At 41.5% G+C, this 15,113-nt stretch overlaps 2 protein-coding genes and 1 long non-coding RNA gene across 3 annotated transcripts; 1 reads left to right on the top strand and 2 right to left on the bottom strand.

Moving 5' to 3' along the window:
• Nucleotides 1-828: 828 nt before the first annotated feature.
• On the bottom strand, nucleotides 829-7,107 carry LOC122781956 (protein phosphatase PTC7 homolog). Its single transcript, XM_044046085.1, has 6 exons — nucleotides 6,574-7,107; nucleotides 3,934-4,113; nucleotides 2,930-3,128; nucleotides 2,475-2,598; nucleotides 2,220-2,349; nucleotides 829-2,013 (listed from the first exon to the last, which is right to left on the bottom strand). The coding sequence occupies exons 1-6, from the start codon at nucleotides 6,773-6,775 to the stop codon at nucleotides 1,955-1,957; spliced, it is 894 nt and encodes a 297-aa protein (XP_043902020.1). The 5' UTR covers nucleotides 6,776-7,107; the 3' UTR covers nucleotides 829-1,954.
• Nucleotides 7,108-7,964: 857 nt separating this feature from the next.
• LOC122781948 (calcium-binding protein P-like) lies at nucleotides 7,965-11,885 on the top strand. The gene is made up of 2 exons (XM_044046076.1): nucleotides 7,965-8,103; nucleotides 8,539-11,885. The coding sequence occupies exon 2, from the start codon at nucleotides 8,546-8,548 to the stop codon at nucleotides 9,908-9,910; it is 1,365 nt and encodes a 454-aa protein (XP_043902011.1). The 5' UTR covers nucleotides 7,965-8,103; nucleotides 8,539-8,545; the 3' UTR covers nucleotides 9,911-11,885.
• A 384-nt stretch (nucleotides 11,886-12,269) lies between these two features.
• LOC122781962 lies at nucleotides 12,270-14,931 on the bottom strand. Its single transcript, XR_006361875.1, has 2 exons — nucleotides 14,586-14,931; nucleotides 12,270-12,776 (listed from the first exon to the last, which is right to left on the bottom strand). It is a non-coding gene; the product is annotated as an uncharacterized LOC122781962 (long non-coding RNA).
• Nucleotides 14,932-15,113: the final 182 nt, after the last annotated feature.

The following is a 15,113-nucleotide window of genomic DNA, read 5'->3' as shown; positions in this document are numbered from 1 at the left end:
GAAGATTTGTACACAAACTTGCAAAAGATGAGAACATGATACAATTGTGGAAACTGGGGCAAACAAAGAAAAAAAAAGGAGAGGACAGATAATCTTTCAATAACTCGCTACTGTGTTAAATTTATGTTAAATGTGGTCATGTGTTGCACTGCTGAGGCATCACATGGATGATTTGTTGGTAGAATTCCAAATTTCTAATGCAAGTGGATTAAAATATGGCAGCAATTTTAAAATGTCTATCATGAGAACAACACAGTGACAATACTGGTCTCCATCATCACAATCTTATCTTTACAGCAGGCCATACAGTCTTGCCCTCATCACATATAAATGGCTTTCCTTCTTTGGTTTGTAAACCTGTGGAATACGCTTTTTAAGATAACTTAAACCAAGAAAATGTGTGTCTTTCACACTACTTCAGGCATACTAGATATTTTTATGTGCGTCTCATTATTACCACTGACACTTCTTTCCATCAAACACACTCAGGAGGAGCACAGGGGATTTACAGTATTGCTGTATGATGTATACAGCAACAAAGCAAAATGACAAACAAAAGAAAACAAGTCTTTGGTGCACCTGCTTTTAAAAAAAAGGTATAGACGTTGTCTGAGCAAATAGGGCTAGCTGTTGGACAAAGGGACAGAATATCATGAGCAGTACAGTATTGTTGTCTGTGTCTTTGATAAACGTAATCGGACGAAAGCCAGCAGAAACACACACAATGAATCTGGTCGATACAGACATCTCAATGACTAAACAGAAGCAGCAAACAAAGATGGGAGAAAGGAACAGAGGCATAAAAAATCACTCGTCACATAAATGTTACACATTTTCAAACTCATTCCTTTTAAAACTATACAACATAAAAAAATACATATTTTCCTTTATTTGCCTGACCTATCATTGCAATCATAAGCATTCCCAGATGCTAGCTTTAGCTTTGTGAGATAACAAATATCAACATCAAATACATCACATATTCCATTTAACAATCCCTCACATCTATAATCATACAATCACACACACACAACTAACATCCCTCCGACCACACAAACTGCAGCAATCGATCTCAACAAAATGTCTTGTTCGTTTCAGCAAATGGAAGTGTGGGATTGATAAAGCTCACTTCAAATTAACGTCTATACATACAGGAAAATATATGTATGAATGCATGTGTACCTCATCCACAACAGTAACAAAATATCTCTTTGCCTGAACAAACGAAGACAACAGAAAAGGCCGGAACTTTTCCCCACAAAACGAAAAAATATGTACAACTTATCAGGATGTGCGCACTGATGGATCCCTTGGTCAAGTAACCAAACCTATTAACCTCACATGTGATTTCATTGATTTGATGGAATCACCCCTCTATAATTCAACATTACCAACGCCTACTATTTCATTCTCCATAAACCTCCCAACATCATCTTACTCGGTCCACCGATACGGTTTGTTCAAGCATGTTTACAACATGGACCATGGAAAAAAAAACCAAAAAAAACCCACAAAAATCCAAAAACCATGGCTTACTCCTCTTATCACTTTTTATACACAAGTTCTACCATTTTAAAACCCATATTAAATCCAAATTGCTATGGATTACCGTGTCTCCATCAAATCATCTAAAAAGTGTTAATGTCAGCCCATGACAGTGGGGATCACTGACCAGCATCCTTCAACCCACTGTATTCGGCTCCTATTGCATCTGGACCAACGTCAAACGGACTTCTTTGCCTGCATCCTCTAAACCGTTCCAAGCACAGAAACAATAAAATACCCCAACTGGATGGATGCGAGTCCCACAGCAAAGAGTGTGTCGTGTCATGTCGGTAGGGCTTCTCTGGACAGCCCTCAAGACGCACTTTGGGAGGGCTGCAGATGGAAGACTCAGGCAGATTGGGAAGGAAGAAAGGATCAGCCCCAGAGAAGCACACATACACACACACTTTTAGTCTGTATATTCAGCCACAATAGACAGCAGCACTGTGATATCGTCTGGTTTCCCTCCTGCAGAAAAAGACCAAAGAGTGTGAGGAGCTGAGGCCATACTATATTCTACATATCACTAATATTACACAAGCAATTCAAATAATACAACCAAAAACACCAGGAATTACAGTGCATCTTCAAGAAAAAAAAGGTGTGCATTATAAGTAATATTTTTTTATTATAATTAGAATTTCTTTAGAGAAAATGCAGCCCAGTACACTTACCTCTTACATTCAGGCCATTGTCACAGGCAAACTGTGCAAAAGGTGACATATAGTTTGGGTCGTAGGCAAGATCATGTGCTTGCTTTGCTATGCTCTGTGCTGTCTGCATGATGCTGTCATAGTTGGTAGTCTGGAATGGAAAACAAAGAAAAGGCTGAAATGTGACAGAATCTTAAATGTTTCTGCAAATAATGTGTAATGTTAACCTGGATACAGCTCATGATGGTGTGAGTGAAATACGTTCAGATCCGGCACCTTCAGTTTTTTGAGCTCCTGAAGAATCATGTAGTCTGGCATGTTGTCAAAGAGGCCATCGGTTGCCGTTAGGATGATGTCCCCGAGCTGCACGTCGAAAGAGGAGCTATCGGCTGCTTCAGGACTAGAAGACAAAAGGGCAGCAGGCGAGGTCAGTCTCAGAAATGACACAAGCACGTGACGCATGAGCTGCTGTTGACAGTTTCTGGTGTGTAATCAAGCAGGTCAGCATTAAGCACGTCACTCTGCCAAATCCTAAGGACACGGCAATGGGTGGTAATCTGACAGCTGACTTGGAAGCTGCCTGTCCCGTGTGTCCTTGGCAAACTTCCTCCTCTTTACTGGCACAGATCCCAATACTTCAGTTTTATTTTCTGGGAACCTTTAACATTATGTTCTTGCTTGGTAAGGAGGACCGTGATTTATAAAAATGTTTCCAACACTGAGCGACTGACCTGTCACTGAGCACCACACCCTCAGCTCCAGGAGGAGCGATGGACAGCTGGAAGGGCGTGTTAAAGTAGTGCTGTTGCTCATCTGAGCGATGGACCACCTCTCCTCCCCGGACTACCAGAAAACCTGAGTCACCAAGGTTGCATGTGTGTAGCCGGTGACTTTGTCGATCCAGAACCACAATGCAGGCTGTGCTGCTCCCTGTGAACGAAAGAGCGGGTCACTCTGAGGAAATGGTAGCTCCAGAGTGAAAATACAAACATGCAAATATTGCTTAAACAGAGGCAGTGGACATAAAATGCTGCCTTAAGAGTACTCATGTACTGCTTATGTGAGCATGTTCCCCATGAAAGTGCAGATCCCAAGAGACTGCAGCTTTAGGAGCAAACAGTCCTATTGACCTTGAGCAGGGAAGGTCCAAAACAGATTTAGTCATTGCCACGGCTCCCAAAATGAAAGTAGCCCCTTTGGTAAACACGACGGGGGGAGGGGGGTAACATTTGGTGTCGGCACTGGCTGTGGGTCAGAGATACTGAGTTTCAGGAGAAATGTGACCTTGGTCACACGTTGGACACAGTCAGGCTTTCAAATCTATTCAGGCCTTCAACAGCAATGTCACAGGTGCACTCCCAACCATTTTGGAGGCAAAATGTTCACTGTGTGCAAAGGGGAAATTGTTGAACCCCATAAGGTCACAGAGTTTCAACTTTCAAGTGGTGGCATAACAAAACACAGGCCTATCAAGTTAGCTAGTTACCTCGTGGGTATAAATTCACTTGGTGGTTGCATGGCTGAGCTTGAATTAATACCATCAGTCCTTAATAAATATGTAAATAACTATGATTGTACAAAGAGTATCTTTTTTTGCTTTTCTGCATTTCTCCATCTGTTATTCATTTTAATTACCCCCATTAAAATTTCTGTCCCGACTGACTCATACTTTAGCTATGGCAAGCATGACTCACTCAACCACGGGCAGTCTGTACACCATAAAGAATTGACTCACCAAGCAAGGGAACTTTATTTTGTAGAAGCTCATAGTAGCCCGAGGTCAGGATGCCCACTGGATAACTGGGAGTGAATCGTCCCTCCTTCACCAGTCGCTCGCAGGTTTTCATTAAGGTTGCAGAGAACTGAGAAGGGTCAACACCATAATCTCGCCAACCACCTACGCCATCTGCTACACCTAATGGGTAAAAACGGAAAAAGGGTTATTTTTGTGCTCAGACATATCTCAAACCAATGCTAAAAATAAAAGATTAGTATTGAGATAATGCACTGTTGTGCATGTTCAATCAACTTATCAACTGAAATCATTCAAATCCCAGACGAATGATATTAAGATTGTTTAGAGAAAAACAACGATTTCAATAAATCGCTATTGTTGTGGCAATGTGAAAATAATATAAAAGTTACGATAACGGGATCTTTGTTGAGGTCTAACAAACACATCAGAAGAATGTTGGATACACGTAAGAAAACTGTAGGCAGAGGCATCTGTAACACCTTTTAACCACCTGTTAACTGTCATTAAAGCTATACATTTAAGTCACACACATTTTAAGGAGAAGTGTAACTGCATTTTACAATGAAGTGAAACTGAAAAACTCCTCTCAGCTGCAATGTCAATTATTAATTATCTGCTTAAGAAATTTTTAAGTTATGCCAGACTGAAAATATGACAACACCCCAGATTACTCCACATCTCTCTCTCTCTCACACACACACATTTACAAACACACAGTTGGTGGTTAACTTTACAGGGATTGATTGAAAAAGCAAGCCAACAGACCACAATGTACCATTATGATACTGCAAGACGTTACTGTACAACTGTTAAGTGCACTATATCAATCTAGATGTTAAGAGAAATCTATGTGATATTAACAATTATTTTCATTGCCAAAAATGTGTCAATCATTTCATTGAATCTCCTGTAAGTACATTCACCCATCAAATATGTGTCATATATTCACATTGAAGAAGCTGAAATAAGTGAACTTACTTTCACAAAAACACATTGTGAAAGAAGATGGTGACAATTTAACAATTGAATACTTATAATTGATAATTGATATGTAGCTCTGCTCCATTCAACATCCTATAACAAAACAGTTCTGATTACTGTTAAAAATAAACGCAACATTTACTAAATTGTTTATGCAATTGTTTAGTTATTTCAGTCACTTTTATACAACATTGAGGATGTAAGTGTCTCCATGCCGTGATCAGCATTATTCATGATCAGTAACAATTAACTATTTTTTTCAAGTCGATCAAGCTTGCAATTACGGTCTTGATTAACCGAGTACTTTTATGGTCCATAAAATGTCACAAAAAGCTGATAAAGGTTGTTCTAAAAATGTCTTGTTTTGTCCACATACCAACATTAACCAGTTCTTCTTGTTATATGAAGCAAAGAAACCAGAAATATACATTTAAGAAGCTAACGTATGTGGACCAACCTCCTACATAGGGCTCCCTAAGCTGCATGTTCAGACTCATGTGAGGAGAATTCTTATGTTCTTAAGTTGTGTTTTTATTGTTTGCACATTGATATGGATGCTGGCTTACTGTGTTTTTAGTAATAGCCTAATTTATGTATTTGGGTTTTTGAGATTTGAGGTCGTCACAAATGTAGCCTGTTTTGCTTGTTAAGTGTAACAGATAGTGGCATCTTCATGGATCACCTAAAGGGTTAGGAATCTCTGTTGTAGTTTGGCAGGGGGCCTTAAAGGGACCCCCAAAGCCGAAACGGCCCTGAATTTGATTGTTGCAGCCCTAGATAAGATCCTCAAATAAGTGAAAATAACCCTGGGAAGCTTGGTGAATCTCCCCGTGTGCTGTTGGAGAAATAACACATGATCCATAAGAACTGGTTTGTTTCGTTTTGATGGTATATTGATACCACGAGACTCTGTTCCTGCCTTTTAACCTCATACAAACAACCTTGACACATGTGTGTGTCTTGGACGTTAAACTATTATTAGACCAGTTTCGTAAGAGTCAATAAGCAGCGTGGTTAATCGAGTATTTCGCGTTGTTTGTCCTCAAGTGACTGTGTGCAATGAGGACAAAGCAATTACAAACGAAGCTAGGCTAAGCTAGGATGCTAACGAGGGTGTTTGCAATATGGCCGCCTCCATGCTCAACCATTCTGACCTTTGTAAGACATTGTATTTTTCAGTCTTAAACGCTGTCGTGATGTGTTGTTTCAGCTTCATCCACGCGGAACTGTGGAGAACTGGAAATGCTGATTAAATGTGTTCAATATGTCGCGTTGCGGCGACGTACTCTGCAGTTTGGGCTAATCTAGGTGAAAGGTCATTCGGTGTTTCTCCTCAAAACAAAAACATAATCAAAGAGGACGTGCTATAAAAAAAAGCAGCACGACTTTGAGACGTGAAGCACAGGCCGATATGTTATGTGTCATTAGTAAGGAAACTATATAGTGTGACTTAAATAATCCATTAAGGACTGGGAGATTGTAGCAGTGTTTTGCATGAGGGTGATGGTGGGTGGTGTGTTTTCATCCGAGGGGTCATTGCACGTGTAGAGGCTCCAGCTCACTGAAGGTCACACACAGAGGGCGTGTAACTCACACCCACAGGCCAGTGTCGGTGTCGTTTACGCCGGTGAAGCTTACCCAACACATCCGCGCTTTTGTGCCGCGCTATGAAGCAGGCGTCGTCTCCGTAGCACATCCCTTTCTTCAGGATCCCTTTGCGAAAGTCTTTGCCGAAGCCATAACTGGCGGTGACCAGGCTGTAGTCCCGACCGTCCGTTTGAGAGAGTCCGCCCAGGACCGCCCTGGCTACGAGTCTGCCATAAGACAGTACCGATAACATCCCCCAGCTGAAGATGTGAGCCCTGCACGCGTTTCTTCTTCCTCCTCTGCCCTGTTCGGCTACTATTCGTGTCAAGCCCCAGCTGGCTGCCTCTCTCTATCCGTCCATTCGACACCGACAGTCTCACTTCCGTGAAATACTAACACAGTCCTCGGGTAGTATCTCTCATCCAACCGGACATACAACGCTACCGTGCTAACCACAACTGATTAAGTACCCGGTGTTATTCTCGTGGACGCAGTTCTTCCGCGGAGGTCTCTCCTTCCCAACATGATTCCATCCGTGGACACCGGACTGTGAAAGCCGCGAGAACATACGGGTGTTTGACGATTTACAAGCACGTCACACCCTTCCCCGTGTTAACCAATGACAGCTGCGCTGATCCCAGATCTGCTGCCACTGAAACTGCTGAGAAGCACACGGCCCCGCGGTACTGCGCAGGTTTTAGGGGTGCGCTTGGTCTACATACCGCGGTGTAACGGTCAGAACTTATAGAGTGGCCGTTTCTCACTACTCAAGTAAGCAAGTACATACTGCTTACTTGGGAGGTATATACTTGAGAAGTACGCTGGGAGTATATACTTGCAGCCTGGAATGTACGGGAGTACGCAAGTACGCACAAGTACGCGCAAGTACGCACAAGTACGCGCAAGTACGCACAAGTATGGATACTGAGAAACGGCAGGTGTGTCTGCCCTCACCTCTCCCCTTCTGCTGTTGCATGTTGTGGGAGAGGTACGTGATGTGCGCTTGTGTGATTTCTGTATGGTTTAGCATTGCCATTATGCTAATATGGAGATTATCATGCTAAATTTGACAAGCTGTACATGTTTATTTTATAGGGGGCACGTTTCCGTGTGTTTCACATGCTGATGGGAGTTCTCTTTCACTTGCCTTGTGTCAGAAAAAAACGGAGACTGCCTCTAAGCGTACGGCGAATTTTTCACAGCAAACAGACAGCAAAACATAATTTCTTGTGATCAAAATATATTCATATTTGAATAATGTTTTGCAACCGTACTCAAATCTATCTACAATACCTTATTTTTTCATCATGATTTATTTTATTTATATATTAACATTTGTTTCTTGTTATCTTACACCGGCGAGAACAGCTATCGTGGAAAACATCAAATTATTTTTGTGGTAGTTTTTAAACCAGTGACGTGTTTTTCTGACAGAGCACTTCCTGTGCAACAAAACGAGCACACCCAGGCTCATCCCAGACCGATGCCATAACGGAGCCGAGGGTAAAGAGAGCACAACAGCTCAGTTTCATCGAGTCAGAGACACGCAGAGAGAGAGAGCGAGAGACCTTCATTTTCACGGTAAGAATCAGGAGCAATTCTAATTATATACATGTCGATGATTTTACGTAAATCTCAACAACAAAACAAGTCGGCATTAGTGATAAATATAACGGAACGGCCGGATGATGATGATGGTGAAGCGTTGCCTCTTACTCACTGCTCTAAATATAAAAACAGGCCTGGTAAACTGTGCCTTTCCATGTGTTGTGGTTATGGCTGATATGTTGATTTAATTTATTAATCTGTTGTTAGGTTAACCTGATGGATTAAAAAGGATTGAAAAGGGCAGTGTGGATTAACAGATGAATAATTATTGTAATCTATAATAATACATTATTGTGTTCATTTTGGATAATTTTGAAATGTAGCGCTGTGCACTTTTTTTGCATGTCATGCTTGTTTTCATCATGTATGGTGTTTGTTGTAATTACATTCAAATGCTTTTATCTGCAGAGCCACAATGGGGAAGCTGTGTGAGGTTGCAGTTGTCGCCCTCCTTATTATGGTTTTCCTGAACACTGAATCCACATGGGCTAAAAAGAGTGGAGGCTTCAGCAGCAGTGGCAGCAAAGGAAAGCCGTCGTCCACCAACAGGGGTGGGTCACATTCGAAACCATCCAGCTCTCAGCCAGGAAACTATCCTCGACAGCCGCAGACTCCCAATCGAAACCCCAACCCCTACCCTGCTGGTGGAAGCTACCCTGGAGCAGGCAACACCAACCCAGGGGGGTATCCCAGGCAACCCCCCGCAAGTAATCCAGGAGCTGGTAGTTACCCCAATCAGGGAGGATATCCCAACCAAAATCCAGGCAGAGGAAATCCTAACCAAAATCCAGGTGGAGGATATCCTAACCAGTACCCGGCAGGTGGTGGGTACCCAGCCGGTGGCTATCCCAACCAAAATCCAGGTAGAGGATATCCTAACCAAAATCCAGGTGGAGGATATCCTAACCAGTACCCGGCAGGTGGTGGGTACCCAGCAGGTGGCTATCCCAACCAAAATCCAGGCAGAGGATATCCTAACCAGTACCCGGCAGGTGGTGGGTACCCAGCAGGTGGCTATCCCAACCAATATCCAGGCAGAGGGTATCCTAACCAGTACCCAGCCGGTGGTGGGTACCCAGCAGCCGGTGGTGGCTACCCAGGTGGTTATCCCAACTGGAACCCAAATAATAAGATCCACAGCCCACATTATGGTGGTGGGGGAGGAGGCTATGGACATGGCGGTTATGGGATGGGAGGGTCGCCGTTCTCTCGATCTGTGCAGAACATGGGATACAAGCCAAAGTCATCAGGTTTTGCCAAAAAAGCCATCGTCGCAGCAGGTGTCGGTGCCGTGGCCGGAATGGCCGTTGGCTACGGTCTAGGCCGCTTCCCTCGACCACATTTCAATTTCCGCAGCCCAGAAGAGGAGCACTACTACAACAACTACATGTACCGCCGCTATGGCTCCCGCTCTACAGATGAAAAGGATTATGGCCGTGATTTTGAGTACAAAATTCCACCACGGGCAGAGTCGTACGACAGCTTCATAGAGCGCTGCATGAATAGGTCTGACCTGCTGAAAAATCAGGGCAACAGCTCTTCCGGTGGGGACGACGACACCGTTGGCATTGAAGAAATTGGATACCCGGCTCTGATTGAGCAAATGAAGATGCGTCGCTGTGTGGAGAATTTCATGGTTTATTCAGAGCAATTTCTGGTGGAACGAAAAGCCGAGCAACAAATGAATCCCAGGAATCGTAGCAGCCTACTGAGCTGTGGGCTGGTCGAGCTGCTCACCTCCCTTGCCATGCTCCTGTCCAGCATGCTTGTTCTCCAGTGAGAACAATTAGCCTCTCTTTCACCAAACCCCATATGGGTTTTCTATTTCCTCCATTATACTGTATGTGCATGACCGCAATTTACTTATAAATATTTGTCTCCACTTAACCGTGTACATCCTGTTGGAGCTCGTTTTGTCATATTTAGTGAAGCACTTTGTGTCACTGCAGACTAACAAACGGTATGGAAATGTTTATGTGTGAATCATAAAAAAAAAAGACGCAGTAGTCAGTTTAAAATGGGTTATTTTTGGGCTGTGCATTTTGCATCTCCTCTTTTATTTAGCGCCGCAAACACAGAGAACAGATTCAGGGTTTGTGTTTTTGTGACAATTTATTACGATTATAGTTATACCTGCTACTGTATACAATGGGAATGTATCTGACTTTTATACACTGTATATATACATAGACCATGTATTCACCCTTTCACCAGTAACAAAATATGGGCAAATTAGTTTAATGCAAGTTAAAGTCAAGGTCTGAATAATGAATATTTGCACAGATGCCAGTGCGTTTTCAGTTTTCTCAACTTTTCAAAACTTTGTATCACTGTTTATCACTGTATATCATTCATACATTTATTAATGGGATAGCTTTACATTACAATTTTCCAGTGGTGTCCACAGCCTGAATGTGATAGTGGGTTGGAACCTACTACTACTGTTTTGTGATGCCCAAGAGTTACCACAATGATATTGTGAGATGATAAAAGCCTTATGGATTCCCTAGACATCGTCATTAAGGCCCTAACATTTATAAACAACATTAATTAACCTGGGAGACATTGGAAGCGTATGTTTTGCACAACGGAAGATTTTTCCCATGTACACATTTGTTTGATTATTTAAAAAAAAAAAAAAATCACATAATGAAATCAAAATAAAAGGATTACATGAAGAGCAACTGTGGAGATTCTCATTTATCCAGGTCATGAGGTCCAGCCACTCCTGGTTTTACATGTTTGAATTTATGCAGAGTAGGTGTGTCATTTCTCTCTCAGGTATGTGTTGCCCTTTTGTTGGTTGTGTTTGTTGTTTTGCTGCCTGTAAAGTCCCACAGTGCATCTGATAACTCTTGAAAGAGGAAACTGGATGCCTCCAACGGTGACGATGCCTCTTGTTGATAATGCTCAATTAAACCGAGAAGGCTTTTATGATTTCATTGTTCCATAGCAATTTTCACTTTGCAACACCCTCTTAACTGTCACACTCGCATACTCGTAACTGGAGGCACTGGCGCCGACTTGAAAAAGTTTGGAAATCACTGGAAATTACAGAGGGTGTTTGATTTTCATTGGACATGAATATAGCCTCATTTGAATGAAATTGATGTTTCAGTGAAAAATTCCAGGCTGGAATGTTTCGTCCTCCTGTAGCTGCTGTGAGTTTTAAAAAACACCTTAGTTTGTTTCACTCCACCTCATTCTGCTAATGATGTACAGCTCTGTGCAGTACACACAGTTGTGTGTCTGGTGCATTTTTGTGTATTTTTTTTGTTTCATTATATTTTCTTTCTTTCTCTCCATCTGGATAACAAGGTCCATTGTTTAGTGTGTAATATCCGACATATATATTACTGTGTCAAGTCAAGAGCAGTTGAGTCTGTCCAGCCACTGTGCGGTTTATCTAAAGTGACATATACACATGTTTTGTTGTGATGATTCTTCTTTTGTTGTTGGTTTTCTTGTACACCCACAGTTTTTCCATTTCTGGTAAAATTCAGTTGATTTGAAATCCTGGTTATGTCATTGCTGTAACATTTGTTAAGTGCACTTATTTCCCTTTCGGACTGGATATTTTGTAACTGCATTGCGGAGCTTGCACTGAGATTGTAGACATCTGTGTGTGTTTGTTTTTGTTTTGTTTTTGTGTGGTTTTTACATTTGTGTAAGCTCCACTCAACTCATTTTGAGATTAGTATGATTCAAATATTTGTCATGGACATTTACTTGTGAAATAAACATAAATAAAGTAATGTATTTGACTTAGTTAATGTCATTTCATAGACACTGTCACGCATTGTCATTTATGATTTTTAAATAGACATAAATGGAACATATGAAACTTGTGGTTCATCTCTTATTTTGCTTTGTGGAACACTTGTTCTGGCAATAAATGATAAACAGCCAATGTTCCATATCAGTTTAATAATTGTTGAGCCTGATATAAGTGATATATGAGTGAATGCATAATGATTAAGGTACTGAAAGCAGCAGTTAGAATAATGGTAAATGGTCTATATTTATATATACCATCCCCACAGTGTCCCACAATCATAAAGTCAACAGGATATCAATGTGAATGTAAGACTTTAAGACAAACATTATCAGTCCCAAAATAAACAAGAAAGGACAGGAAGAAAATTTAAAAGGAGTTTTTATTTGGTTTGATCAGAGCATAGATCAATCACCTCTTGCCCAGACTGCTAGAGAAGACACCACAAATGTGAGGCAGAGGAAGTTAGTTGTGGGAGCAGGGGCAGCTGCGTTTCCAAAGGCTCTCCACAGAGACCGGTTGTGATATCCTTGGCCTTGCTGTTGACCTCCATCAGAGGTGGACCTGTGGCCATGACGATTCCCAGAGCTGTGCTTAGGCTTCCCGAAGAACCCCAGCCCGTACCCAGTGCCCGTGCCCCCCAGCATACCCGCTGCAGCTGCTCCTGCCCACTTCAGGCCCGGCTTGGGGAGGAGGCCTTTGCTCTGAGGGAGAGACACTTTGCTGCCGTCACCTTTTCCTCGCCCTCTGATGCTGCCTCCGTGCTTACTGTACACATGCTGTGCACCTGGGCACAGTGTTGCCATAAGCAACAGCCAAACCCACAGTGAGGCAAGCTTCTGCTGGTCAGCCATTACTGGAAATGCACACGCTGCAGAAACACATCAATGCACAACAATAATAGACAGACATGATCCTGAAACGTTTTCTTCCTCGTGCTAATGATATTAATATGATGTTGTTTTTCCTTTTATTTTTGGACAGAGTATATTATTAGGAATCATTGCTCCCTGACAGCAGAGAGCAACAAATGTACCCCTCCATTTCTGTTCGCAAGCACAGCAGAGAACTACGGTGGAAGAGAATGTGAACACTCATCTCCACTCTCTGTAATTTTTCCCTTTTCTTCTTTACTGATTTACATGTTGGATTGATGTGGGTGGAGCCATATTTCCCCCCTCATCAGTGCAGTATACGCTTCCGCTTTAACACGAAATGTAGAAGCAGTTTGTGATGCATATTGTGATACGATAGTGGGATCATATCCTGATTCCTACACACAATTTACTACAACAGCAGCTTTGTCGTTAACCTTTAACTGCTGCCACCCAATGGCTTTACTCATACAGCAGGGGTATTCAACTAAAAGTCTAGGTAAAAGTTAGAGAAAGATTCCTCAAACAAAGGTCCGGAAAGTCATAATTCTAACTTGCGTTATTATTTAGTAGTGGGATATATATTGAAGTATCCTAGTAGTTGTATCAACGTCTGCATGTAATCAACAACTGACTGTCAGAAAATAAAGACTTCTTCTGTCACTTTTATACAATTATACTGAAGATATGTATTATTTTCTTCGCTCTTTATTTGTTTTTAATTTATTTTAGTGCTTATTTTCTGTGCCCTCAGTTCAGACTTGAGTGGGTATGTTTGGCTAAAAACTTTGTGCTTTGTCTCAGTTTCACATTGCCACGGTCTCTGAGCATATGAGACAGACTGGTTCTGTGCTTCCAGAGGGAAGGATGAACATGAACATGAAAGTTTTCGCTGTCCACTTTCCTCGTCTTAGAAAGACCCATGTTTCGTTATTTTTCTCTGGCTCACTCGTCTCTGTCCGTATTCAGGGTCGCAATGTTCATGGAATACAGACATTTGATTGGCTTCAATGGCATCACGTGGGACTCGAATGCAATTGGTCAGTGGATTTCCTGATTCGCTTAACCAGTACCGTAAAATCTAGAGAAGCTGCGCTCAAAATTTAAAATACTTTTATTAATAATTTATTGACTGCCGGTCCAGGTCCATATAGGACAGCGTCTGGGTCTGGACTCGGACCGCGGTCCGCCTGTTAGTGACCACTGTCATACAGCATTGCACCTCATGTGATGTGTCAGTGCACACCTCACAATATTCTGCCATATTGATTTTTATAATACATATAAATGCACTATAATAGATCTAAAAGTATTATTCTAAGGCAAAAACCAATTTGTATTTTATTTTAAAGCAATTATACACTTATACAAACATGAATATAAGTAGTATATTCAATTAACCTCCATAACGGAGGGCGACACTCTGGACCTTTCAGGCTATTGAATGTTAAACTGGCATAAAAGCTTTCAGTTCTGATCACTGCGCACGAGCACGGACACAAAAGACGTCCAGAACAATCCACACGTTCTGTCAACACATGGATTAGCTGGACATTATGTGTGTGTGTGTGTGATGCATATTATTCCCGGTCCTAGTGTTTTTGTTTTTCTCCAGCTCAGATAAATGCATCACCATATGTTTTGTTTTTGTTTGTTTTTTAAGCAAAACATTAAATTACATCAATACATGTTAAGAAACTGACCCATAAAGTTTAAAACCAACAGGTAAATAATCACATAAACACATCTTTTGGTGCTTATAAAATAATAATGCAATTAATATGGTGTTAATATTTTGGACGTACCTTTATGACAGGTGAGGCAGAGATGTGGTGATGCTGCAGTGCTGGTCCTTTTTTTTCTCCCCCCCAAATCACAATACTTACAGTAAAGTAGAGCTGCATGTTGGTTTTCAATATCATTTCCATATCAACAGCCAGCACAGCTCCTCCCCCCCAAACAGTCCCTGCACTGCTATTGGTTATTGATCAATAATACAGAGCAGGTTCAATGATTTCTGATGATGGGGCATTTCACATGCAAGTTCTGACACCTGGTTTTATCTGATGACACAGCAAATGTGTACGCAAACAAACACATTATTATTACAAGCAGTGACTCATTATTTCCCATTATTCTAAATACATAACTTTTATCTGAAGTCATTTGAAAAACCTTTAAAGTAGTGGTTAAATTGGTGGTTTCATTTATTAAATGTAAGGTATTAAATGTGTTAACTGTAATTCATAAAAAAAAAGTGTCTTTTTTTTGTTGCCTTATCACCAATGTTTGGCCCGGGAAAAACAAGTGGAATCTCTGGCATTCTTCTGTGA

Source organism: Solea senegalensis, linkage group LG15, assembly GCF_019176455.1.
Source record: "Solea senegalensis isolate Sse05_10M linkage group LG15, IFAPA_SoseM_1, whole genome shotgun sequence".
Taxonomy (NCBI): Eukaryota; Metazoa; Chordata; class Actinopteri; order Pleuronectiformes; family Soleidae; genus Solea; species Solea senegalensis.
The sequence above is the reverse complement of the archived record's forward strand: the minus strand, read 5'-3'. Positions and strand labels throughout refer to the sequence as shown.

Coding starts and splice junctions, on each gene's coding strand:
- LOC122781956 (XM_044046085.1), bottom strand. CDS start 6,775: ATGTTATCGGTACTGTCTTATGGCAGACTCGTAGCCAGGGCGGTCCTG. Junction 2,599..2,929: donor GGTGTGGTGCTCAGTGACAG/GTCAGTCGCTCA, acceptor TTTGTCTTCTAG/TCCTGAAGCAGCCGATAGCT. Junction 2,014..2,219: donor CAATGGCCTGAATGTAAGAG/GTAAGTGTACTG, acceptor CTTTTTCTGCAG/GAGGGAAACCAGACGATATC.
- LOC122781948 (XM_044046076.1), top strand. CDS start 8,546: ATGGGGAAGCTGTGTGAGGTTGCAGTTGTCGCCCTCCTTATTATGGTT.